Genomic DNA, 27,302 nt, shown 5'->3' with positions numbered 1-27,302 from the left:
CCAGACTCAAACAGCTCATCGGAGGAGTACGACCTCCCCGGGCAGTCACCACATGGCCCGCAACTCAGCGCAGTGTTCCTGCATCAAGCTCGCCAGAACGCAACGGCATCTACTCGACAGGACGCCCGATTGGAAGAATTTGACTCCCCCGGGCACCCACCACGCGGCCCGCAACTCAACACGGTCATCCTCGACCAATCTCGCCCCAAGCATCTGAGAAATTCGATGACGGAGGTCCAGATCAACAGGTACAACACGTCGTGCCTCTTCGAATCCGGGAGCACAGAGAGCTTCATACACCCAGAGCTGGTAAGACGCTGTTCCCTCCCTATTTATCCCGTCAACCAAACTATCGCCCTCGCTTCGGGCTCCCATTCCATCCAAATCCAAGGCCGCACTACAGCAACGCTAACGATTCGAGGCGCTAGCTATTCCAAATTTAAACTGTATGTTTTGCCCGACCTCTGCGCGCCACTCCTCTTAGGCTTGGATTTCCAATGTAATCTCAAGAGTCTCACCCTCAGCTTCGGCGGGCCCCTGCCCCCACTCACTATCTGCAGCCTCGCCACGCTGCGCATCGCCCCCCCTCCTCTCTTCGCCAACCTCACCCCGGATTGCAAACCGGTAGCCACCCGCAGCAGGCGGTACAGCCTGCAGGATAGGGTATTTATCAGAACGGAGGTCCGAAGGCTGCTCAGTGAGGGGATCATAGAGGCCAGTAACAGTCCCTGGAGAGCTCAGGTGGTGGTCGTCAAGACCGGGGAAAAATTCCGCAATGTCGTCGATTATAGCCAGACCATCAATCGCTTTACACTCCTAGACGCTTATCCCCTCCCCAGAATTGCAGACATGGTAAACCAGATCGCCCAATATCGGGTATTTTCCACGGTGGATCTGAAGTCTGCATACCACCAGCTCCCAATCCGCCCGGAGGACCGCCACTACACGGCGTTCGAGGCCGATGGCCATCTCTTCCATTTCCTCTGGGTTCCCTTTGGCATCACTAACGGGGTTTCGGTGTTCCAACGAGCAATGGACTGAATGGTAGACCAGTATGGGCTGTGTTGTTCCTCGTGTCTTAATAAAGCTCGTAGTCTCAAATGTGGAGAAGATGCTTTATTGTGAATTCGTTCTCTCTTCAGAGCTTAACCTACGGCTACCTCAAATGCTACTAGCTGGTGTGTCTGTCCTGCTACCAGTTCTGCCTTCCGTGAAGTGTGTCCTCACTTCCTGTCCCGGTGTATTTGTATGGCTCTCCCGTGCTCCCTCTAGTGTTTGCTCAGTTGTATTGCATCTAGTTAACTTGTGATCACCACATCCCCCTTTTTCTCTTTACATATTTTCTGTACATCGTTAAAGAAAATTGTACATCCTGTCCCGGTGTATTTATAGCTCTCCCTCTAGTGTTTGCTCAATTGTATTGTATCTAGTCAATCTACGATCACCACATCCCCCTTTTTCTCTTTACATATTTTCTGTACATCGTTAAAGAAAATTATACAAAACAGTTACTTATGATATGCGTATCTATATAAGTGATGGTGCTATTGCATATTTTTACAAAGCCAATGTATTTATGAGTCCAATCATAATAAAACATTTATGAGTCCAAACTTGATGAATTTGTTCATTTTTGTTTTTCTTTTTGTTGTTGATGACGTGGTGATATTGATATTGCAACTCCGTTGTGAATGTTGTTGGTGTTCCTTGTTATTTTAAGTACCCAATGCGTCATCCCGAGGTGTTTGCATGGTCACATCACTGATGTTGACTGGCATGGACTTTTTTCTGTGCTTGTGGTATTGATTTATTATCTCATCCGCCTTGGATGCTGGTGTGCTTGCTTGTTCTGGAGCAGACGTGAGTTTGTGCGATTCGTTGTCATCCCATGACATGTTTGTAGTCTTGTCATCGTTTTGCAGTGTGCTGTGGCATTGTCCTTCATGTGCCGAGTAGTACCATTGTGTACAAGTCGTTGTTTCATTGTTGTTGTTTCTGTCGTTCCTGTCTTTGTTGTTTTCGTTGCCGTACTTGTTGCTGTTTTTGTCGTTTCTGTCTTTGGTGTTGTCGCCGTCGTTGTTCCTGACTTTGTTGTTTTCGTTGCCGTTCTTGTTGCTGTTCTTGTCGTTTCTGTCTTTGGTGTTGTCGCTATCTTTGTTCCTGACTTTGTTGTTTTCGTTGCCGTTCTTGTTGTTTCTGTCTCTGTCGTTGTCGCTATCTTTGTGCCTGACTTTGTTGTTTGTCTTATATATACTCTATGAGTGTCCCGTGTGGATAATTTGAGTCATTGAGCATTTCGTCTCGAGAGTGGTGCGAATGATCTGATGTTGCATCGGTGCTGGTGACATCAATCATTTGTGGAGGATTTGATTCCTCATCTTTGCTTTCTTGGTGCTCCTCTTCTGGAGTCAAAATCTGCATGGTTTCTGTTGGCGTGGTCTCTCTGGACTCCAGGTGCTCCTCTTCTGGAGTCAAAATCTGCATGTTTTCTTTCGGCGTTGTCTCTCTGGACTGTTGGGTGGCCCGACTCTGTGCTTCTGTACAGACAAGCTGAGAACTGTCAGTCTCGCTGTGATCCTGTACGTCGAGTGTGATCACCTTGTCACTGTCTTCGCATGCAGTGGGTAGATGTACATTGTCTTCTTCTTGTTCATGTGAGCTTGTTAGACTTTCATAGTCTGCTTGTGGTTGCTCAGATACGGCGGGTTGACCTTCATGGTCTTGTTCATGCATGGTGTCAGTGGTTAGATGTACGTTGTCTTCTTCTTGTTCATGTGAGCTTGGTAGACTTTCATAGTCTGCTTGCGGTTGCTCAGATACAGCGGGTTTACCTTCATGGTCTTGTTCATGCATGGTGTTCGCCAGGGAGTGTTTGCTTGCATCCCTTTTGGAGTCTTTCATCACTCGCACTGTGGAGCCTGTCATCGCTCGCTCTGTGGAGTCTTTCTGTGCTCTCTGTGTGGCGTCGTCTTCGTCTTGGGTATTGCTGTCATCCAATGTATCGACGAGCTGCCATGGCATCATGGTGTTGGATTCATCTACCACGAGTAGATTCGTGTTGAGCTTTGCAACCATGTCGCTGATGCTGTGATCAGCATATCCAAATAACTCAGCCATCTCTGAGTAGTATTCTTTGAAAACCAAATCATCTTGGTTGGATTCTTCTACCACGAGTTGATTCGTGTTGAACTTTGCGACCGTGTCGCTGATGCTGTGATTAGCATATCTGACTGACTCAGCTATGTCTGAGTAGTATTCTTCGAAAACCAAATCATCTTGGTTGGATTCATCTACCACGAGTTGGTTCGTGTTGTACTTTGCGACCGTGTCGCTGATGCTGTGATAAGCATATCCGACTGACTCAGCCATGTCTGAGTAGTATTCTTTGAAAACCAAATCATCTTGGTTGGATTCATCTACCACGAGTTGGTTCGTGTTGTACTTTGCGACCGTGTTGCTGATGCTGTGATAAGCATATCCGACTGACTCAGCCATGTCTGAGAGGTAATCTTCGAAAAACAAATCATCTTTTGTTGTTTCGGAATTCTTTTTGTTCTCTTCACTTTGGGTGGTGCAGACTGCTTTTTCCAGGGTATTGTGCGAGTTATTTTTAACTGCTGGTTTAAGTTCAGGCGTTTTTCTGTGTTCTGAGGCAAGAAAATTTGCTTTTACCACTTTTTTTTTTTTTTATAAATTTAGATTACCCAATTATTTTTTCCAATTAAGGGACAATTTAGCATGGCCAATACACCTACTCTGCACATTTTTGGGTTGTGGGGGCGAAACCCACGCAGACACGGGGAGAATGTGCAAACTCCACACGGACAGTGACCCAGAGCCGGGATCGAACCTGGGACCTCAGCGCCGTGAGGCGGTTGTGCTAACCACTAGGCCACCGTGCTGCCCGTGCTTTTACCACTTTAAGTGTCTTGTTTTCAATTTTCGGGCATTTCCCTTTTAAGTAGGCGTGGTCGGGATGCTCAGACGTCATGACGTCATGCGTAGGAATGAATTGCGCATGCGCAAATCGGCCTTCCTCCTTCACTGTGCGGTTTTGTGTCCATTGCGCATGCGTGGCTTGCGCATGCGCATAACGATCCGCGACCAAAATTTTTTGAGACTGCGCATGCGCGGCTTGCGCATGCGCATAACGATCGGCACCGCAACCTTTTTTAAACTGCGCATGCGCGGCTTCCGGTTCCGGCGCATGCGCAGACGCAATTTGTAGTTTTTTGCTTGCCTGAGACTGCAAAATGTGCTTCGACGCCATTTTATCGCGGATTTCAGCGTTTTTTCTTTCTAAAAGTTGTAAGTTACCTTTTCTTTCCGATCTGGACTGGATTTCAGCGTTTTGGCTTTGTGAAAAATTCATGTTATTTCTTCTTTTTGATCTGTACTTTTCATTCGCGATTTCTTGTTCTTTTCGTGATTTTTTAAGTTTTGCATCACTCAGTCTCTGTGCAGTTTGGCCTCTGAGCATGCCTTGCTGTTCAAATTCCTTACAGTACTCTTCAAATTTGTTTAGTATTGTTTGTAAGCTGTTTCTGTCTTCACCTTTTGAGTATTTAAATCCATTATAAACTTTCCTAGCTTCATGTCCTTCGATGAGCACTGCTATTTTAATTTTGTCTGAGGCTGCTGCTGCATCATTTGCAATGATACCGAAATCGAACCATTGTTTAAACCTTTTCCAGACACTTCTTACATTTCCAGTCGTGTCCAGCTGAAGTGTGAATCCAAGGCACATCCTCCCATCAGCGATGTCTTCCCAAGTCGAATGTCCAGTAGGAGATTTCCATGCCATTTTGTTCTTTCTGTGTCTGCCACTGAGTTGTCCTGTAGTAAGCGTCTGAAGCCACTCCTGGGTACCATGTGTTGTTCCTCGTGTCTTAATAAAGCTCGTAGTCTCAAATGTGGAGAAGATGCTTTATTGTGAATTCGTTCTCTCTTCAGAGCTTAATCTACGGCTACCTCAAATGCTACTAGCTGGTGTGTCTGTCCTGCTACCAGTTCTGCCTTCCGTGAAGTATGTCCTCACTTCCTGTCCCGGTGTATTTGTATGGCTCTCCCGTGCTCCCTCTAGTGTTTGCTCAGTTGTATTGCATCTAGTTAACTTGTGATCACCACACGGGCTGAGGGCCACGTTTACGTATCTGGATAATGTTACCACCTGCGGCCATGACCAGCAGGACCACGACGCCAACCTCCACCGTTTTCTCCAGACTGCCCAAAAATTAAACCTTACATATAACAAGGAGAAATGCGTGTTCCGCACAAATAGACTAGCCATCCTCGGCTACGTCGTGGAGAACGGAGTCCTGGGCCCAGACCCAGACCGCATGCTTAGAACTCCCCCTCCCCCATGGCCCCAAGGCCCTCAAACGGTGCTTGGGGCTCTTTTCGTACAACGCACAGTGGGTCCCCCAATATGCGGACAAAGCCCGCCCACTCTTCAAGGCCACACAATTTCCCCTGTCTGCTAAGGCACGCCAAGCCTTCAGCTGCATCAGGGACGACATCGCCAAAGCAGCCATGCGGGCGGTGGATGAATCCACTCCCTTTCAGGTTGAGAGCGACGCCTCAGAGGTAGCGCTAGCAGCCACTTTAAACCAAGCAGGGCGGCCCGTTGCATTTTTCTCCCGTACTCTATCCGCTTCAGAACTCCGACACTCCTCAGTCGAGAAGGAAGCACGAGCCATCGTGGAGGCTGTTCGTCACTGGAGGCACTACCTCGCAGGTAGGAGGTTCACCCTCATTTCCGACCAACGGTCGGTCGCCTTCATGTGCGACAACTCGCAAAGGGGCAAAATTAAAATGACAAAATTCTTCGGTGGAGGATTGAACTCTCCACCTACAATTACGATATCAAATATCGACCGGGGAAGCTCAATGAGCCCTCGGATGCCCTATCCCGCGGGACATGCGCCAGCGCGCAAATCAGCCGCCTAAAAGCCATCCACGATGACCTCTACCACCCAGGGGTCACCCGGCTCGCCCACTACATCAGAGCCCGAACCTGCCTTTCTCCAACGAAGAGGTAAAAGCGGTCACCAGGGATTGCCCGATCTGTGCGGAGTGCAAACCGCACTTCTATAGACCAGACAGGGCCCACCTGGTCAAGGCTTATAGGCCCTTTGAACGCCTTGCGATCGATTTCAAAGGGCCACTCCCCTGCACTAACAAAAACATTTACTTCCTTAACATTATTGATGAGTTCACCCGATTCCCCTTCGCCATCCCATGCCCCGATATGACCTCCCACACAGTCATTAGGGCCCTGCATAGTGTCTTCACCCTGTTCGGTATCCCCAGCTATGTGCACAGCGACCGGGGTTCGTCCTTTATGAGTGACGAGCTGCGTCAGTACCTGCTCGACAAGGGCATCGCCTCGAGCAGGACTACCAGTTACAACCCCAGGGGGAACAGACAGGTGGAGAGGGAGAACGCGACGGTCTGGAAGACCGTCCTACTGACCCTCAGGTTCAGGAAGCTCCAAGTTTCCCAATGGCAGGAAGTCCTCCCTGACGTGCTCCACGCAATTAGATCCCTCCTGTGTACAGCTACCAAGCAAACCCCCCACGAGCGGCTCTTCATTTTTTCCAGGGGCACTACCACAGGGGTCTGACTTCCGGCATGGCTGAGGACGCCAGGCCCGGTTCTCCTAAGGAAGTACGTCAGGGCGCACAAGACCGACCCCATTGTTCATTCCAACCCACAGTACGCATTTGTTGAGTTCCTGGACGGTCGCCAGGACACAGTATCCCTCCGGGATCTGGCACCCGCTGGATCCAGCCCCCATCTACCCCCACCGAGGAACTCCTTTCCCCGTTCCCTATGCGGCCGCACCCTTGCGCCCCCGATTCTGCGAGCTCACTCCATCAGTCCCGAGCGCCAGCACCAGCCCTCCCCCCCGCGCCCCCAGTCTCCATTTGACCAGGAGGTGTATGAAGCTCGGACAAGACTCGCCCCGGAGCCGACAACCGTACCCCAGACCTCGACGACCGCCCAGCCACCGCAAGAGGCTGCAACCCTGGTGCTCCGCAGATTAAAACGGACAATTCGTCCACCGGACAGACTGACTCTTTGAGCCATTACCCCCGCCGGACTTGATTTTTTAACAAGGGGTGAGGTGAATGTGGTGAATGTGATTCACACTATATATAGTTGCCAATATCACTCCATGTATATATGTTCGTTATCTACCCGTTGTAAGATCAATGCTGTATATAGTTGCCAATATAACTCCGTGTATATATGTTCACTATCCACCATTGTAAGTGCAGTTGCACTATCCGACCATCAGGGGGAGTCGCTCTGGTAGTACGCAAGAGTTTGTACTGGGCTCCTCCCTTGGCTCCACCCAGGACTCCTCCCTCTGGGACCGATATATAAAGATCAGTGCCTTAGAGCCAGCCTGCCATTTCACCTGAAGTTCAACGACGAATAGGCTGGCTCTATTGTAAGTGTATTAAAGCCTCTGTTCAGATCCAACTACACGTGTTCGCTGAATTGATGGTTCCATCAGACCCCATGTCGGGAGGGGCCGGGTTTTGGCGGGAGTTGCTGGGGTCAGCAGAAGTCAGCTGACTCACGGAAGTACCATGGAGGGTGCGTCGCGGCAAGGAGGGGTCCTAGCCTGGGGTGGGGTGGGAGAGGGGGGTGGGGTGGGGGAGGAGGGTGGGGGGGATACCAGGTTGCTGCTGGACAGGCCAAGAAGGAGCTGGTGTGGGCCAGGGGGGGTAGGGGAGAGGCGCTATTGTCATGGGGAACGGGTCGGGCGGGGTGTGCTGGCCTGGGGTGAGCAGTCGATGAGCTATGGCTAGTCAGCGGGGGAGGGGGGCGGGGTGCCCTCTGATCCGGCTGGTCACCTGGAACGTGAGGGGGCTGAATGGGCCGGTTAAGCGGGCTAGGGTATTTTCTCATTTGAAGGGGCTGAAGGCGGACGTGGCTATGCTCCAGGAGACCCACTTGAAGGTGGCGGACCAGGTTCGTCTGAGGAAGGGATGGGTGGGGCAGGTTTTCCACTCAGGATTAGATGCGAAGAACCAGGGGTGGCGATTCTGGTGGGGAAGAGGGTGGCGTTCGAGGCGTCTGAGGTGGTGGCGGACAAGGAGGGCAGGTTTGTTATGGTGAAGGGTAGGCTGCAGGGAGAGAAGGTGGTGCTGGTAAACGTATATGCCCCGAATTGGGATGATGCTGGCTTTATGAGGCGTATGTTGGGCCGCATTCCGGACCTGGAGGCAGGGGGCCTGATCATGGGGGGAGACTTTAACACGGTGCCGGATCCCCGACTAGACCGGTCCAGTTCAAGGACGGGTAAGAGGCCGGCGGCGGCCAAGGTGCTGAGGGAGTTTATGGACCAGATGGGAGGGGTGGATCCCTGGAGGTTTGGGAGGCCGAGGGCGTGGGAGTATTCCTTTTTCTCCCATGTCCATAGGGTTTACTCCCGAATAGATTTTTTTGTCCTGAGCAGGGGATTGATCCCGAGGGTGGAGGATGCCGAGTATTCGGCCATAGCAATTTCAGACCATGCTCCGCACTGGGTCGATCTGGAGATGGGGGAGGTGCGGGACCAGCGCCTTCTGTGGCGTCTGGACGTGGGGTTGCTGGCCGATGAGGAGGTGTGTAGGCGGGTCCGGGGAAGTATTGAGGGGTACCTTGAGGCCAACGATACGGGGGAGGTCGGGTGGGGATGGTTTGGGAGGCTCTGAAGGCAGTGATCCGGGAGGAGCTGATTTCCATCCGGGCCCATAGGGAAAGGAGGGAGAGGGCAAGACTGGTGGGGGAGCTCCTAGATGTGGATAGGAGGTACGCAGAAGCCCCGGAAGAGGGATTGTTGGGGGAACGGCGTAGCTTGCAGGCCAAGTTCGACTTGCTGACCACCAGAAAGGCGGAGACACATAGAATTACATAGAATTTACAGTGCAGAAGGAGGCCATTCGGCCCATCGAGTCTGCACCAGCTCCTGGAAAGAGCACCCTACCCAAGGTTAACACCTCCACCCTATCCCCATAACCCAGTAACCCCACCCAACACTACGGGCAATTTAGCGTGGCCAAACCACCTAACCTGCACATCTTTGGACTGTGGGAGGAAACCGGAGCACCCGGAGGAAACCCACGCACACACGGGGAGGATGTGCAGACTCCACACAGACAGTGACCCAAGCCGGAATCGAACCTGGGACCCTGGAGCTGTGAAGCGATTGTGCTATCCACAATGCTACCATGCTGCTGTATGTGGCGACAGAGTGGAGGAAGGCGCAAGGCACGGTTTATGAGTATGGGGAGAAGGCGAGCAGGATGCTGGCGCATCAGGTCCGTAGGCGAGATGCGGCTAGGGAAATTGGTGGAGTGATGGATAAGGGTGGGAATGTGGTGCTGAAGGGGGCAGAGGTGAACGGGGTCTTTAGGGACTTTTACGAGGAACTGTACCGGTCGGAGCCACCGGTTGGGGGGGGGGGGATGGAGAGCTTTATGAACAGGCTACATTTCCCAAAGGTGCAGGAGGAGCTGGTGGAGGGGCTGGGGGCGCCAATTGAGTTGGAGGAGCTAGTCAGGGGGATTGGTCAAATACAGTCAGGGAAAGCGCCGGGGCCGGATGGGTTCCCGGTGGAATTTTATAAAAAGGATGCGGACCTGGTGGGCCGCCTGTTGGTGTGGGCCTTCAATGAGGCATGGGAGGGGGGGGGGCTTTTCCCCCGATGATGTCACGGACGCTGATTTCTTTGATCCTGAAGCGGGATAAGGACCCCCTGCAGTGTGGATCACACAGGCCAATCTCGCTCCTCAATGTGGATGCTAAGTTGCTGGCGAAGATCCTGGCCACCAGGATAGAGGACTGTGTGCCAGGGGTGATACACGAGGATCAGACAGGATTTGTCAAGGCAAGACAGCTTAACACGAATGTGCGGAGATTGTTAAATGTTATTATGATGCCGGCGGTGGAGGGGGAGGCGGAGATAGTGGTGGCGCTAGATGCAGAGAAGGCCTTTGATAGAGTTGAGTGGGGGTACCTGTGGGAGGTGCTGGAGAGGTTTGGATTTGGGGAGGAGTTCATCAAATGGGTGAGGTTGCTTTATGAGGCCCCGATGGCGAGTGTAGTTACTAATGGAAGGAGGTCAGAGTACTTCAGGCTCTACCGTGGGACCAGGCAGGGGTGCCCCCTGTCCCCCTTGCTTTTTGCACTGGCGATTGAACCTCTGGCTATGGCGTTGAGGGAGTCGGGGAGGTGGAGGGGTCTGGTGCGGGGTGGGGAGGAACATCGGGTATCGCTGTATGCGGACGACCTGCTGCTGTATGTGGCGGACCCAGTGGGGGGAATGCCGGGGGTGATGGAGCTGTTGGCTGAGTTTGGGGGCTTCTCGGGCTATAAGCTGAATCTGGGCAAGAGCGAGGTATTTGTAGTGCACCCGGGTGATCAGGAGGAGGGAGGCCCGTTTAAGAGGGCAGTGAAGAGTTTTAGGGTTAGGGTTAGGTGGCCAGGAGTTGGGGGACTCTCCACAAGCTTAATTTTACCAGGCTTGTGGAGTAGATGGAGGAGGAATTTAAAAGGTGGGACATGGTGCCGCTATCGCTGGTGGGTAGAGTGCAGTCCGTCAAAATGACGAGGTCCCGAGGTTCTTGTTCCTTTTTCAGTGTTTGCCCATCTTTATCCCTAGGGCCTTTTTTAGGAGGGTGACTAGCAGCATCATGAGCTTTGTTTGGGCGCATGGGACCCCGAGGGTGAAGAGGGTCTTCTTGGAGCGGGGCAGAGATGGTGGGGGGCTGGCATTACCCAGCCTCTCGGGGTATTATTGGGCGGCCAATGTGTCGATGGTGCGCAAGTGGGTGATGGAGGGGGAGGGGGCAGCATGGAAAAGGTTGGAGATGGCGTCCTGTGGAGGTACAAGCCTGGGGGCCCTGGTAACGGCGCCGTTGCTGCTCCCTCCTACGTGGTATACCACGAGTCCGGTGGTGGCAGCTACCCTCAAGATCTGAGGGCAGTGGAGGCGACATAGGGGGGAAGTGGGGGGCTCGATGGAGGCCCCGCTAAGGGGGAACCCTCGGTTCGTCCCGGGGAACATTGATGGGGGGTTCCAGGGTTGGCACAGAGCGGGCATCAGAAAGTTTAGGGACCTGTTCATTGATGGGAGGTTTGCGAGCCTGGGAGAGTTGGAGGAGAAATTTGAGCTCCCCTTGGGGAACATGTTCAGGTACCTGCAGGTAAAGGCATTTGCTAGGCAGCAGGTGGAGGGATTCCCTTTGCTTCCCGCGAGGGGGGTGAGGGACAGGGTGCTTTCGGAGGTCTGGGTCGGGGATGGGAAGATATCTGATATCTACAAGGTAATGCAAGAGGTGGAGGAGGCGTCAGAAGAGGAGCTAAAGGCTAAGTGGGAGGGGGAACTGGGGGAGCAAATCGAGGATGGGACATGGGCGGATGCCCTGGAGAGGGTTAACTCTTCCTCCTCATGTGCGCGGCTTAGCCTCATCCAATTCAAGGTGCTGCACCGGGCCCATATGTCCGGGACTAGGATGAGTAGGTTCTTTGGGTGCGAAGACAGGTGTGTCAGGTGTTCAGGGAGTCCAGCGAACCATGCCCATATGTTCTGGGCATGACTGGCACTTGAGGAGTTCTGGAAGGGGGTGGCGAGGACGGTGTCGAGGGTGGTAGGATCCAGGGTCAAGCCAGGCTGGGGACTCGCGATTTTTGGGGTTGGGGTGGAGCCGGGAGTGCAGGAGGCGAGAGAGGCCGGTGTTTTGGTCTTTGAGTCCCTAGTAGCCCGGCGGAGGATCTTGCTACAGTGGAAGGATACGAGACCCCCAAGCGTGGAGACCTGGATCAATGACATGGCGGGTTTTATTAAGCTGGAGAAGGTCAATTTCGCCCTGAGAGGATCGGTACAAGGGTTCTTTAGGCAGTGGCAGCCTTTCCTCGACTTTCTGGCTCAGCGATAGGGAACTAGGTCAGCAGCAGCAGCAACCCGAGGGGGGAGGGGGGGAAAAAAGGGGGGGGAGAGCGTTGACTATGTTTATTTTATTTTATTTTAATTTATTTTCCAGTTCTCTTGTTGTTTACTGGGTTTTGGGGGGTGGGGGGGCTCGATATATGCGTGGCTACGGTCTTGGGGGTGTTATGCTTATTATTATGTTGTTTTATTGTTGCTTGTTACTGTTTGTTGTTATATATTTTGTAAAAAATTTTCAATAAAAATTATTTTAAAAAAAAGAAATAAACACATAGTCTCTTTGGGAAAAAAAATAGTTCCCTGTCTTTGTCGACAGTTCGTGATGACTTTCCTATAGATTAATTCAATCAGGTTTTCTTCAGTTTCAAGAATGCAGTACTCAAAACTTTTAGCAGCTTTCTAGATAGAGTTATATGACTCACAGAGGCACCTTATTTCACAACAAGCTCTGCTTTCAGTTCATGGTTTGTCTTCAGACCTCTTCTTACAAGGTCATCTGGAGTGAGTGGTTCCAGTTGAGATGCATTTCTGTTGTCATATGACCGCTGATGTGAACGTAGATTTTCTATCTTCTTTAGCACTGGCAAGTGATCTGGATTCTGCAGTTGAATGGCTGGTAAAGTAGTTCTGAGATATCGATTAAACAATATTTGAGCCAGTGAGAGTCCAGAAGATAGCGGTGTAGCTCTATAGAATAACAACGCAAGATGGATATCCGACACCGAATCAATTGCTTTGCTGATTAACTGCTTGACTATGTGAACACCCTTCTCTACCTTACCGTTGGACTGAGGGTAGTGAGGACTGGATGTCACATGCGTGAAGTTATACTTCTTTGAGAACTCGGCCCATTCAAAACTGTCAAAGCATGGACTGTTGTCCGACATGACGGTGTCAGGTATTCTATGCTTTGAAAACGTTTCCTTGCATGCTTTAATAATTGATTTTGAAGTCAAATCCGGAAGTTTTGCTACTTCTGGAAAATTAGAGTAGTAATCAATAATTGAAACATAATCTCGACCAGTCGAATGAAATGGGTCAATTCCTACTTTGGCCCAAGGAGAAATAACTAATTTTTGTTGTTGCAGAGTCTCCTTGCATTGCGCAGGTTTATGTTTTTGACAAGTTTCACAGGCGATAACCTTGTCAGTAATGTCTCTGTTGTGGGTTTCACCCCCACAACCCAAAAGATGTGTAGGATAGGTGGATTGGCCATGCTAAATTGCCCCTTAATTGGAAAAAATAATTGGGTACTCTAAATTTATTTTTAAAAAGTAAATAGAAAAAGAAAAAAACAAAAGTAATGTCTCTGTTTATTCCCTGCCAGTAGACTGCCTATCGTGCTCGTCATTTACACTTTTCGATCCCGAAGTGTCCCTCATGAATCTGATCAAGTATCATGGAACAAAGTCATTGTGGACTTACAATTCGGTCGAATCTCAAGAGTAGACCATCTACAATGGTTAAATCTGACTGAATGTTTCTGTACTGAGGACACTGCCCTTTCAGCCCCCCATGTTGAAGGTGGTGAATGACCCTTTGTAGGTAACGTCCTTCTTGGTTCAGTTCTGATTAAATTTAACTTCTGATCTGATGCAGGTAGGTTTTCTGTACAGAGTTTCACCTGAGCTTCGACATCACGTATGAATTCAAATGGTTGTCTGACAGACGTGATGGAGTGTGATAGAGTATCTGCAATAATTAAATCTTTCGTGTAGATTAGGTTAAAACTTCCTCTGAAGTCTTGCCGTCATGTCATTGAGATCCTTGTCGATAATGTGGACTAACGGCCTGTGATCAATCTCAACTGTGAAGGTGGGAAGCCCATAGACATAATCATGGAATTTGAGTATTTCTGCCAATAGACCTAGACATTCCTTCTCAATTTGGGCGTATCTGCATTCCGTCGCTGTCATTGCTGTCATTGGATAGCCAGAGACTTTTCCTCAGGGTGGAAATGGCTGTCACGAGGGGACATAATTTTAAGTTGATTGGAGGAAGGTAGGGGAGATGTCAGAGGTAGATGTTTTACACAGAGAGTGGTTGGTGTGTGGAATGTACTGCCAGCAGAGGTGGTGGAGTCAGAGTCATTAGGGACATTTAAGCGACTCTTAGGCACATGGACGACAGTAAATTGAAGGGGTGTAGGTTAGGTTGATCTTAGATTAGGATAAATGGTCGGCACAACATTGTGGGCTGAAGGGCCTGTACTGTGCTGTACTGTTCTATGATCTATTGCTCTTGAAGCATATGCTACAGGGACCCAATATGAATTTTCATCTCTTTGTAAGAGAACTGTGCCTATCCCATTCTGACTTGCATCAGTGGATATTTTGGTTGCTCTTTTAGGATCAAAGAGAGCTAGTATTGATGCGGACGTGAATTGGAGTTTCAAATCTTGCCACTCTTTCTGATGGTCCTCTGTAGACTTCTTTATTAGGTTTCTTAAAGCTGTTGTTCTTGCTGACAAGTTGGAGATGAACTTGCCTCGAAAGTCGACAAAGCCTAAAAATCTGAGTATAGCCTTTTTGTCTTCTGATATCTTCATGTTCTGAATAACTGCAGTTTTCTCTTCATCAGGTTGTACACCATGCTGAGAAATGGTATCTCTGAGCATTGCATTGAAGTCTTGGGCATATTCAAGACTCTGGAAAGGGTTGAACCTATAACCATTCGATTCAACAGGTGAATGTCTCAACCAACCACAAACTGCTTATGGATCTGCAGCAATTTGCAATGGACTGGGAGAAAGAATTTTAATACAGCAAGCCATTTGTTGGTACAATAAAACCCTAGGTATAATTCAGTAATAAATCATGAACTGCCCCCTTCATTTAGAACCTCCCAAATGAGTGGCACTGGCCACATTCTTCCCAAGTAATTGGGTAACCTGGCAATGTTCAATAGTGACTGCCTAAGTAATGATTGTGACTGTAGGTTTAGCTTGGCTAGTTGTGTTGGTATGAAATATGACAGACGTCATGAAATCAATTCAAAACGTTTAGATCACATCATTCAACATACAACGTCTGGTATAATCCTTCTAAGAAATGTGTTCAATTTCTTAGTAGATTCAAGGAAATCTTAAGATTCGCTGCAATCAATGGAAAATTGCAAATAAAGTTCTTGCTGATCTGGCACATGAAATCATAGTATTTACAGTGCAGAAGGAGGCCATTCGGCCAATCGAGTCTGCGCCGGCCCTTGGAAAGAGCACCCCACTTAAGCACACACCTCCACCTATCCCCGTAACCCATTAATCCCACCCAACCTTTTTGGACACTAAGGGCAATTTATCATGGCAAATCCGCCTAATCTGCACATCTTTGGACTGTGGGAGGAAACCGGAGCACCTGGTGGAAACCCATGCAGACATGGGGAGAATGTGAAGACTCTGGAACCTGGGACCCTGGAGCTGTGAAGCAACTGTGCTAACCACTGTACTACTATGATGCTCTTTATCTTGTTGAAACAAATTTACACCAACAGCAAATAGACAAAAATATAAGGTGCAGGAATTTTAACTTCAAAAACTTGCCCAGTAACCCCTTGAATTCAGTCTTTTTGAGTTCCTCTCTCACGGTGGTTATATCCAGGCGATTCTATTTGTATAATACTGTGGGCTGTTTTTGACAGATCTGGAAGTCCATGATTTATGTGCTGCAATATCGAACAATATTTACGTTGGTAAAGTCCTGGCACAAACAGAAACTCCATCTGTTTTCTTTATTTATGTTTCATTTAGTTACTAAGTGACAGACTGGTATTGAAAGAAATTGCTGGATTGCTGCTGCGAACCACAGTCTCCCCAGGAATAAAACTCTGGTCATGCAGCAGGAACCGAAGACAATGAAATTTAATAAGACTTTCCCAGAAAATATCAGCACGGTATCAAAGAGGACTGATAGCCTAGAGTAATAGTATTATAGTGTTCAATGCAAGATTGTGCACATTTTACTAACATTTCCTACTTCTGTTTTCCTTTCCTTCAACTTTTAGCCAAGTTTTGATGTCTCTCCTTTTGGTTCAACGATATCCATGACATCCAACAAAAGCAAGAAAGGTAAATGTGGGGAGCAGGAAATTTGGGCTGCTTTTGTTTCAGATTCACCATGCATTTCATTGAAGGTTTGATTTTGTAGAAGAATGGGAACTTATTTATGTTTGTGTTTGTTCAGATTATTGGGACTGTAGCCAGCGTGGTTCTCCTTGCTGCTGCTCCAGGCAGTGTTGCTGGATCTCTGTCGTTGTGATGCTGATACTGGGAATTATTGTTGCTGCCGTGACATGTGCCGTGGTCTTTGGCATCCGTAAAAACACTCCAGGTTAGATACACCGGCCAGAGCTTTCGTATTTGTGCCCAGATAACAGGGGAATCTGGGAATCAAGTAACAAAGCTAGTTGAATTTTTAACTTAAGTGAGTTGTATCCGTAACCATAATACACCTGAGTATCCATGTGATCTTTTACGCTGGTTTGTCCAAATTAGTCCCTTCTCATTACTGGCCATGTTCCGAGTTTGGCCTGGTGATTTTCCACTGATTGCACCCTGGCATTCACATTGTGCTCATTTTGTGGAAGTTAACCATCTGTATCTGTAGTGACCAACAGACACTTGAATTCTGACTCTAGTGATGCTGTAGTCACTTTAAATTAGCCTTGTGATGAATGAAGGAAATTGTTATGTATTATGTTTCATATTTAGTTGTTGTAATGTTATTAATAACCCATGGATTCAAATACATATAGGGAATGCTGTATGTTAAAGCTGTGATTAAGGGATAGTAAAAGTTGAGATAACCATTGATTTTAACCATTTACTTGTTTACAGAGAGATGGCTATTGGAACATTGTTTTGATTGCTGGAGGTTCCCTGGAGTGTAGTTAATTTGAGGGATTGTGTTTAGTCCCAGGAAAGCAGGTCATGGAACATTTTGGTGGATGTAAATAATTTAATTAATGTCGTTTTTGGCAGTTTTCTATAGGATTTGAGTCTGACAAGACAGAAGGATTTTCAGCTTGTTCTAGAAAGGTTCTTTCTCCAAAGGTCTGCAGAGAGAACAACAAGTAACCCTGATTTGTTAACTTTATTTATGAGTGCATTTTGAACTGTATTAGTTTCCTTAGTTGGAAAATATATAGTGGCAGGTGGAGATAGTTGAAATTTTTTCCTTTTATTTAAACTGTTTAACTGTTAATTGTAAAGCTATGTCTTCGATGTTAGTAATAATAATAGTAGCTTATTGTCAGAAGTAGGCTTCAATTAAGTTACTTTGAAAAAACCCAAGTCGCCACATTCCGGTGCCTGTTCAGGGAGGCCGGTACGGGAATTGAACCCGCGCCGCTAGCCTTGTTCTGCATTACAAGCCAGCTCTTTAGCCCACTGTGCTCAACTAATGTGGCTAATTCTGTGATTTAATTAAAGTCTGTTTTTTTTTTCTTTTAATTAAGGGGCAATTTAGCGCGGGCAATCCACCTATCCTGTACATCTTTGGGTTGTGAGGGCGAAACCCATGCAGACACGGGGAGAATGTGCAAACTCCACACGGACAGTGACCCAGGGCCGGGATTCGAACACGGGTCCTCAGCGCCGTAGGCAGCAATGCTAACCACTGTGCCACCATGCTGCCCAATTAAAGTCTGTTTTAACATAAAAGATGCTATAGGTCAGAGTCATCACTCCTGGGGTGAAGTATCCTTTCCTCAGTTTTACAAATTGCAAATTGTTTGGAGTTTCTCAAACAAACAAAGAACAAACAAAGAACAATACAGCACAGGAACAAGCCCTTTGGTCCTCCAAGCCTGTACCAGTCATGATAACACCCTTGGCCAAAACCTTCAGCACTTCCTTGTGCCATATCCCTCTATACACATCCTATCCGTGTATTTAAAAAAAGAAAATTTAGGTTCCCCGATTAATTTTTTTCCAATTAAGGGGCAATTTAGCGTGGCCAAACCACCTACCCTGCACATCTTTGGGTGTGGGGGCGAAACCCACACCAACACAGGGAGAATGCAAACTCCACCCAGACCCAGCGCCGGGATCGAACCTGGGACCTCGCCGCCACGAGGCAGCAGTGCTAGCCACTGTGCTGCCCTCTATCCATGTATTTGTTGAGATGCCTTTTGAACGCCATGAATGTATCTGCTTCTAAACCTTCCCTGGCAATACATTCTAGGCAGTCACTCCTCTAAACTTTGCCCCACGGACCTTAAACCTATGCCCCCTGGTGACTGACTCCTCCACCCTGGGAAAGAATGCCTGCCCATCCACTCTATCCATGCTCCTCATAATCTTGTAGATGCCTATCAGGTCACTCTCAACCTCCGTCTTTCTAATGAAAACAGTCCAAGTCTATTCAGCCTCTCTGCATAGCTAACAGCTTCCAAAACAGGCGACATCCTGGTAAACCTCCTCTGCACCCTCTCCAAAGCCTCCACATCGTTCTGGTAGTGTGGCGACCAGAATTGTGCGCAATATTCCAAGTGCAGCCGTACCATGATGCCATACCACTGTAGCATGACTTGCCAGTTTTTCATACTCGATATATGTCCAATGAAGGCAAGCATTCTGTATGCTTTCTTGACTACCTTGCACACTTGTGTTGTCACTTTAAAAGATCTGTGGTGAGCGCCCAATTCCTCTGACTTTCTATATTCCCAAGGGTTTTGCCATTTACAGTATATTTCCCCTCTATTTTAGACCTACCAAAATGTATTACCTCACATTTGTCTGGATTAACCTCTATTTTCCATTTCTCTGCCCAAGTCTCCAATCTATCTATGTCCTGCTGTATCCTCTGACAATCCTGAACACTATCTGTGAACTTACTAATCAGACCAGCTACATTTTCCTCCAAATCCTTTGGGTATACTACAAACAACAGAGGCCCCAGCACAGATCCCTGTGGAACACCACTAGTCAGAACCTTCCATTCAGAAAAACACCCTGCTACTGCTACTCTTTGCTTTCTGTGACCGAACCAGTTCAGTATCCATCTTACCACCTCACCTCTGAGCCCATGTGACATCACCTTTTGTACGAGGTTGCCATGAATCAAAGGCTTTACTGAAGTCCATGTAAACAACATCCACCACCCTCCCTATATCAATTACCTTTGTCACCTCCTCAAAAAATTTGATCAAGTTAGTGAGGCACGACCCCTTCACAAAACCATGCTATCGTTAGTGAATCCATTTGTTTCCAAATGGGTATAAATCCTATCCCTGAGAATTCTTTCCAATAATTTAACTACTACCGACATGAGGCTCACTGGCCTATAGTTTCCTGGATTAACCCTGCTACCTTTTTTAAACAGCGGTACCACATTAGCTATTCTCCAGTCCTCTGGGATCTCAACTGTAGCCAACTCAACCTGTAGGATACAAGGATGTCAGTCAAGGCCCCAGCAATTTCCTCCCTTGCTTCCCTCAGTATTCTGGGGTAAATCCCACCTGGCCCAGGAGATTTATCTACCATTAACGTCATTTAGAAGACCCAATGCCTCCTCCTTTTCGATGTCAAGATGACCCAGACTGTCCGCACACCCTACCCAAGATTCTCGTCTGGTATCCTAACAAAAACCGGGGTTTGGTCCGCAATATCCTAACAGCATGAACTGAATAAATGGCAGCAGAGCAGGGCACACTTTTGTGACTTCAGTTGACTGCTGGTCACAGGAATTGTGCACAAAGCATTGATCAAAGCAGTTAATTAATCACAGCCAATTGAAAACTAAGGTCAAGAGTATTAAATCAGTCAGTTTAAGGGAATGACTCATTTCCTGGCAATTCCACTCCCTCTTTGTGATGCTGGAGAATGCCGTGTTTCAGTCTCAAATTGACAATGATTGATCACACTGCTTAATTGAACTGAGCCATGAGAGATTTTATTTTCAGGCCACGTTAATTTGTGTGGAAACCCGAATGTAACTTTGCTTTGCATAACTGGTGCAGTGATGGGTACATTGTGCTGATTGTATTCCTAGCAGAAACTCCAAGCCACAGTGCTTGTGAACACATAGTCATCCCACTCACAGGGCGCAAGCCCTTGATAAAAGAAAATTACTGCGGATGCTGGAATCTGAAACGAAAGGGACAATGCTGGAAAATCTCAGCAAGTCTGGCAGCATCTGTAGGGAGAGAAAAGAGCTAACGTTTTGAGTCCGATGACTCTTTGTCAAAGCTAACAGACAGAGAGAGTGGGAAATATTTATACTGTGGAGTGAGAATGAAAGATGAGTCATAGCCACAGAAACCCAGCCAGAAACCAAGGGGGAAGAGTGCTAATGGCAGTCCCCAGAGAGGACAAAAGATGTGAAAGGTCAAACAGCAGGGAAACTAACATCAGAGGATGAACTGTAGGTGGAGGGGAAGGGGGAAGCAAAGAGGAGAAAGGTGCAGGAAAGAAAGAAATGGTAAAAGACAGTTAAAATGAAATGAAAACAAATGGGTCGAGGTGGGGCTGATCATCTGAAGTTGTTGAATTTGATGTTCAGGCCGGAAGGCTGTAGCGTGCCTAACCGGAAGATGAGATGTTGTTCCTCCAGTTTGTGTTGCGCTTCACTGCGCAAGCCCTTGGTCTCACGTCCCTCGACCTAATTGCTGTCACCATCTTGCAATGCGCTTAAAATAAGATGTTTTTCACTTGTGGTATTCACTCTCTTAGCTATCAAGAGCTTCGTTCAAAGGGCAGCCTTTCAATACATTATTGAGTGTCTGTACTATCATGGGCTGTATCAAAAACTAGAACAATCCTGCTATCACTCAGTCTCCATGTGCACATCCAGCAACAGTGAAAGGATAGTGACCAGGACAAAATATGTGTTTCAGTTTTTTTTTCATTCGTGTTCTTGACCTGTTGACCGTAACTGTTGCCTCATCTGTCTGCGCTGATTGATGTCAAGACATCAAACTACAGGGATGATCTTTGGATTTTGTAATTTAGCTCCAGAGTTATCTTTTGTTTTGCCATACTTCTTTGTTGGTACTTCCTTTGGCGCAAAGTGTAAAATGCTTCAAGAGGAAATTCCACCTTTTTCGAGTTGCAGGAAGAGGTTGGAAGAGTAAACAATGTTAAAATTCAAAATATATATTTTCCAGAGAGCAGATTTTGCTTAACTGCAAATAATCACTCCGGATTCCTGTGTGACAACAGCATCACCTGTTTGCAACCTTCTCAAGTTTGTCACCAGATCAAAGATTGCTTGGATGCTGCGAATAAGGAACCTGCAATGTGCAGTAGGTATCTATTGTAGTTTTCAGTTTGTATTTAAATTTAGTTTTTAAGTGACTTCAGCTGATGCCCTGCTCTGTCCTGCCAGGTGACTTGCCGCACAATCTGCCGAGCTATCTTGTGTTCAGATGTGGCAATCCTAGCTCGTGGGTTTACACGGATCAAGTGTGCAATGGGTTCAACAACTGTGGAGATTGCTCGGATGAATCTGGGCCCTGTGAGCATAAATTCGTACCAGCGTCTAGTAAATCAATAGTATTAGACTTTCCTCTGCCTTAGAGTTTGTTAGATTTTGTGTTTATGGTGCAAAGTTGTTTTAAGAAAGCAGTACAAATATTGTTTCAGATTTTTCGTGAATTTGAAACTATCCTTTACATTGCACGTTCAACAGCAGCTGGAAGGGGCGAACATTTGTGGATTTACAATTGTTTATGTAACAGTCCACGGTTTCGGGTCAGTTATACCTTGGATGGGGAAAGTACATGTGGGCCAATGACAATAAGATCCTTTAGATAGGCTTAATTGGCCAACCCACCAGCAGTCAGGAAACATATTTGCCTCTGCTTAAGTTGCCCTTGGGGGGCGGTGCTGCATAAGACCATAAGACATAGGAGTGGAAGTAAGGCCATTCGGCCCATCGAGTCCACTCCACCATTCAATCATGGTTGATTTCAACTCCATTTACCTGCTCTCTCCCCATAGCCCTTAATTTCTCGAGAAATCAAGAATTTATCAATTTCTGTCTTAAAGACACTCAATGTCCCGGCCTCCACCGCCCTCTGTGGCAATGAATTCCACAGACCTACCACTCTCTGGCTGAAGAAATTTCTCCTCATCTCTGTTCTAAAGTGACTCCCTTTTATTCTAAGGCTGTGCCCCCGCGTCCTAGTCTCCCCTGCTAATGGAAACAACTTCCCTACGTCCATCCTATCCAAGCCATTCATTATCTTGTATGTTTCTATTAGATCTCCCCTCAACCTCCTGAACTCCAATGAATATAATCCCACGATCCTCAGACGTTCATCGTATGTTAGGCCTACCATTCCTGGGATCATCCGTGTGAATCTCCGCTGGACCCGCTCCAGTGCCAGTATGTCCTTCCTGAGGTATGGGGCCCAAGATTGCTCACAGTATTCTAAATGGGGCCTAACTAGTGCTTTATAAAGCCTCAGAAGTACATCCCTGCTTTTATATTCCAAGCCTCTTGAGATAAATGACAACATTACATTTGCTTTCTTAATTACGGACTCAACCTGCAAGTTTACCTTTAGAGAATCCTGGACTAGGACTCCCAAGTCCCTTTGCACTTTAGCATTATGAATTTTGTCACCGTTTAGAAAATAGTCCATGCCTCTATTCTTTTTTCCAAAGTGCAAGACCTCGCACTTGCCCACGTTGAATTTCATCAGCCACTTCTTGGACCATTCTCCTAAACTGTCTAAATCTTTCTGCAGCCTCCCCACCTCCTCAATACTACCTGCCCCTCCACTTATCTTTGTATCATCGGCAAACTTGGCCAGAATGCCCCCAGTCCCGTCATCTAGATCGTTAATATATAAAGAGAACAGCTGTGGCCCCAACACTGAACCCTGCGGGACACCACTTGTCACCGGTTGCCATTCCGAAAAAGAACTTTTTATCCCAACTCTCTGCCTTCTGTCTGACAGCCAATCGTCAATCCATGTTAGTACCTTGCCTCGAATACCATGGGCCCTTATTTTACTCAGCAGTCTCCCGTGAGGCACCTTGTCAAAGGCCTTTTGGAAGTCAAGATAGATAACATCCATTGGCTCTCCTTGGTCTAACCTATTTGTTATCTCTTCAAAGAACTCTAACAGGTTTGTCAGGCACGACCTCCCCTTACTAAATCCATGCTGACTTGTCCTAATCCGACCCTGCACTTCCAAGAATTTAGAAATCTCATCCTTAACGATGGATTCTAGAATTTTGCCAACAACCGAGGTTAGGCTAATTGGCCTATAATTTTCCATCTTTTTTCTTGTTCCCTTCTTGAACAGCGATTTTCCAATCCTCTGGGACTTTCCCTGATTCCAGTGACTTTTGAAAGATCATAACTAACGCCTCCACTATTTCTTCAGCTATCTCCTTTAGAACTCTAGGATGTAGCCCATCTGGGCCCGGAGATTTATCAATTTTCAGACCTTTTAGTTTCTCTAGCACCTTCTCCTTTGTGATGGCAACCATATTCAACTCTGCCCCCTGACTTTCCTGAATTGTTGGGATATTACTCATGTCTTCTACTGTGAAGACTGACGCAAAGTACTTATTAAGTTCCTCAGCTATTTCCTTGTCTCCCATCACTAGATTACCAGCGTCATTTTGGAGCGGCCCAATGTCTACTTTTGCCTCCCGTTTGTTTTTAATGTATTTAAAGAAACTTTTACTATCATTCCTAATGTTACTGGCTAGCCTACCTTCATATTTGATCCTCTCCTTCCTTATTTCTCTCTTTGTTATCCTCTGTTTGTTTTTGTAGCCTTCCCAATCTTCTGACTTCCCACTACTCTTTGCCACATTATAGGCTCTCTCTTTTGCCTTGATGCATTCCCTGACTTCCTTTGTCAGCCATGGCTGCCTAATCCTCCCTCTGATAACCTTTCTTTTCTTTGGGATGAACCTCTGCACTGTGTCCTCAATTACTCCCAGAAACTCCTGCCATTGCTGTTCTACTGTCTTTCCCACTAGGCTCTGCTTCCAGTCAATTTTCGTCAGTTCCTCCCTCATGCGCCTGTAATTACCTTTATTTTTGGAGCTACATCTGGAGCTGTTAATTGCTTCAGTGGGTCTGAAACCTCTGGAGGCAGCAGTTACTTCAAAACTAATACTGTAGTAGGTGCAGAAAGGTAGCAATACTTCGGGGGGGGGGGGGGGGGGGGGATTTAATAAAAAAGGAAATGGCAATCTCACTCACCAGCAAGATCCATCAGACTATGTAGGGCTGGTGGAGGAAACAGAGAAATAAGAGACCAGGGCAGTGGGCACTGGAGGTTGTGACTGCCTCCTATTCCAGGGTAGAGCAAAGGGAACTTTACAGTGTATCTAATCCTATTATGCAGTAAATTTCCCATATTTATATGTCCCTAATATGTACTGATTTAAATTTGCTGAAAAAAGACATGCTGTCAAAGTTTTTGTCTTGCACTCATCAGGACAGATTTGCAGGAATACCAATTATAAAAGGAAGAACAATTCATATTTCATTAGAAGGGAGTGCTGATTTACAAGTGGACACTGATTGGTAGAGGCATCGCCATAGAGGATGCATCAGGGTAGTTAACTGCCAACCTTTTGTTCAGTTCAAACCAAGCAGGTTAATGAACCAGGGAATGGCTGTCCCCTATATTTTATTTAGTTGAAAAAGGTGCAATGTGTGGACATTTTCTTTCTGTCTACAAAGGGCAGAGCCCTCTGTGAATATATTTAGCTCCTCGCACTCATAATTAAGCCACACTGTATTTTTCAATTAATCAAAAGCTTGGGAGTCGGTCAGTCCCTGGTTCATTCCTCAGGACAATGCCTTGACCTATCAGAATCACCTTGCCTCTTTTGAATTTAAACAAAACCTTGAAAGTTAACTGTTCCCTGGTGCACTCTGGCAACATCTCTACCAATCAGGGTCCATTTGCCAACCAATCAGCACACATCTCACGTAACATAAATTGTAGTTCCTTTTAGTTAGTATTCTTGTGAATCTATCCTGATGACTGCAAAATGAAAAGCTTTGACTGTATGCCTTTTTTCAGCAACACAAGTTCTCTACTACCAAAACACCTATTTGATTTTAATATTTTCAGTGTCATACAATCTTGACTATTTTTTGCTCTTTATATTTTTTTTCAGTGTCTGACTGTCCTCCATGTGGGCCACAGTACTGGAATTGCGAATCTGTTGTCTCTCAATACTGTAACTGCATTCCCAGACAACTGTGCAGGGATAATGTTCAGCACTGTGTGGATTGGTCAGACGAGTACACCTGTGCTGCAAACTAATATCAGAAGTGGGTTCCAAAAAACGTCACAAAGGGAAATGACAGCCTGACTAACAAGAACACCATATTACTAAACCAGGACAACATACTTATCATTTTATGGTTCATTTACCTGAGAAATTAATCTTTGATCTGCAGATGGCTTTGGAAAAAGCAGCATTGCATTGCATACACACACAACGGCTGGAATTCTCTGGCCGTTGAGATTCTCTGTTTCCACCAGCAGTGCAACCCCGCCTGTAGGTTTCCCTGTGGCATGGGATGGCTTCAATGGGAAGTTCCAGTGACAAGTGGCGGGAAGAGAGAATCCAGCTGCCAGCGAACAGCGTGCTGCCAAGAAACACACGACTGGGGGACCGGAGAATACAGTCCAATGTCTTTCAGCTGTTAACCTAACAGCTCCAGAATTACACGTTTGCCAATCTCCCTAATGCTGCTTTGTGATCAGGTTGTTCAATATTGTACATTAAAAGGTTATCAATACTCAACAGAATCCAATGTTGATCAAGCTCCATTGATTTGTGCAAATGTTTTCTCCTTGTTTACTATTACTAAGTTTCAGCTATGTCACAATTACATGTTTTTTTGTATTGTAAAGTTTATTTGAAATAAGACATTTCATGTAATGGATTTGTATCTTTTGATGGTAAATGATAGTAAAAATATTAGATAAGCAGATTAGAAAATAAAACAGCATTTAATGAAGCTTTTAAAAATGTGAGTAGAATTTGTACAGCTAGATGTGTGTGATTGGTGGCATCATGAATCTATCCAGCAACAGGTAGAAACCTGTCTAGTAACAGCACTAACGCAAATGTAACAAGGCATGATAGAATGCGATCTGCCCAGCAACAGGTAGCATGGGTCTGCCCAGCAACAGGTAGAAATCTGCCTAGTGATAACAGTAGCTAGTATTCAAGAGGCACAGTGAGATGCAATTCTAAAAGTAACAAGATGTAGGTGGCTAGACAAATGATAAATAGTTGCCAGCACCCTAGAAGCAGAGAGGCAGTATACACTAACAGACGGAGAGGCGAGTTTGAAATCTAACAGCCAGGAAATTAGGCTAGCACCTAAGTCTTAGAGCGAAGGTCGTGCAGAAACCTTTCGTAAAGGCAATTTAACTATCTTTGCTGGACCAGGAAAAGACGTTTCCCAGACTTGACTATCCGCACTGTATTGTGTGGCAATTATAAACTGGATCTGACTTCTAGATTGACTTAAATTTGGATGCTGTTTAAGAAAGGGGAAGTCTTAAGGAGTTCAGGAATCTAGATATAGTTTGGAACAAGAGGTACGTTCTACATAAACTGTGTGTTTAGTGATTCGTATACTTAGTTGTCCTAGAATACGGTTGACCTGTTTGTGTATATTTGTCTCTAATTTAATGAATAATCATCAATAATTGTTACACAACGACTGGGCATGTTAATCTCACTGGGGCTTCACTTAAGTATACATGCCCATGAACCGATGTTCCAAGTTGGGATATCCTCACTGATACCATGTGTGGTTCGTGACAATGGAATTATTGTGGAAAGCTGCCGGCCGTGGAGGCCAAATCACTGTGTGTCTTTAAGACAGAGATAAATAGGTTCTTGATTCATATGGGGATCAGGGGTTATCGGGAGAAGGCAGGAGAATGGGGCTGAGAAAAACATCAGGCATGATTGAATGATGGAGCAGACTCGATGGGCCGAGTGGCCTAATTCTGCTCCTATGTCTTATGGTCTTATGGGCAAGAGCACCTGGGTAAACAAATTTTAGTATAAACTGGTCAAAGTTGTAGACAACAGTAACCTCTGATTACTGACTTTTCTGGCACTGGAAGCAGTTTCTCCTTATTTACTTATCAAAATCCTTCATGATTTTGAACACATCAAATTTCTTCTAAATCTTCTCTGTCCAAAGGAGAATTTTGTACCAGGACAAGTCTTTCTATTTCACACATAAACCTTCTGAAATTAAAACTAATCGGCAATTTCTAAACTACTCAACTTAATTTAATGGATGACACACACAGCTGGCAAAGAGAAGGGACTTTTATCTCATCAGTCCAACTCCGATTTTAACCTCTATCTCAGGTGAAAGTACAACGTGCTAACTCACTG

General features: G+C 46.6%; 1 protein-coding gene across 1 annotated transcript; it reads left to right on the top strand.

The window, feature by feature from the left end:
* The first annotated feature begins 15,363 nt into the window (after nt 1–15,363).
* Nucleotides 15,364–25,684, top strand: LOC119964761 (low-density lipoprotein receptor class A domain-containing protein 1-like). Its single transcript, XM_038794712.1, has 6 exons — nt 15,364–15,835; nt 15,947–16,010; nt 16,126–16,272; nt 21,050–21,187; nt 21,271–21,399; nt 25,044–25,684. The coding sequence occupies exons 1-6, from the start codon at nt 15,776–15,778 to the stop codon at nt 25,190–25,192; spliced, it is 687 nt and encodes a 228-aa protein (XP_038650640.1). The 5' UTR covers nt 15,364–15,775; the 3' UTR covers nt 25,193–25,684.
* Nucleotides 25,685–27,302: the final 1,618 nt, after the last annotated feature.

The sequence above is a fragment of the Scyliorhinus canicula genome, chromosome 4, assembly GCF_902713615.1.
Source record: "Scyliorhinus canicula chromosome 4, sScyCan1.1, whole genome shotgun sequence".
In the NCBI taxonomy this organism is placed as follows: Eukaryota; Metazoa; Chordata; class Chondrichthyes; order Carcharhiniformes; family Scyliorhinidae; genus Scyliorhinus; species Scyliorhinus canicula.
The sequence above is the reverse complement of the archived record's forward strand: the minus strand, read 5'-3'. Positions and strand labels throughout refer to the sequence as shown.

What these genes read in the sequence shown, in the direction of transcription:
- LOC119964761 (XM_038794712.1), top strand. Translation starts at nt 15,776, where the DNA reads ATGCAGCAGGAACCGAAGACAATGAAATTTAATAAGACTTTCCCAGAA. An exon ending in CATCCGTAAAAACACTCCAG is followed by an intron (nt 16,273 to 21,049) that starts GTTAGATACACC and finishes TATATTTTCCAG; the next exon opens with AGAGCAGATTTTGCTTAACT. An exon ending in CTCGGATGAATCTGGGCCCT is followed by an intron (nt 21,400 to 25,043) that starts GTGAGCATAAAT and finishes ATTTTTTTTCAG; the next exon opens with TGTCTGACTGTCCTCCATGT.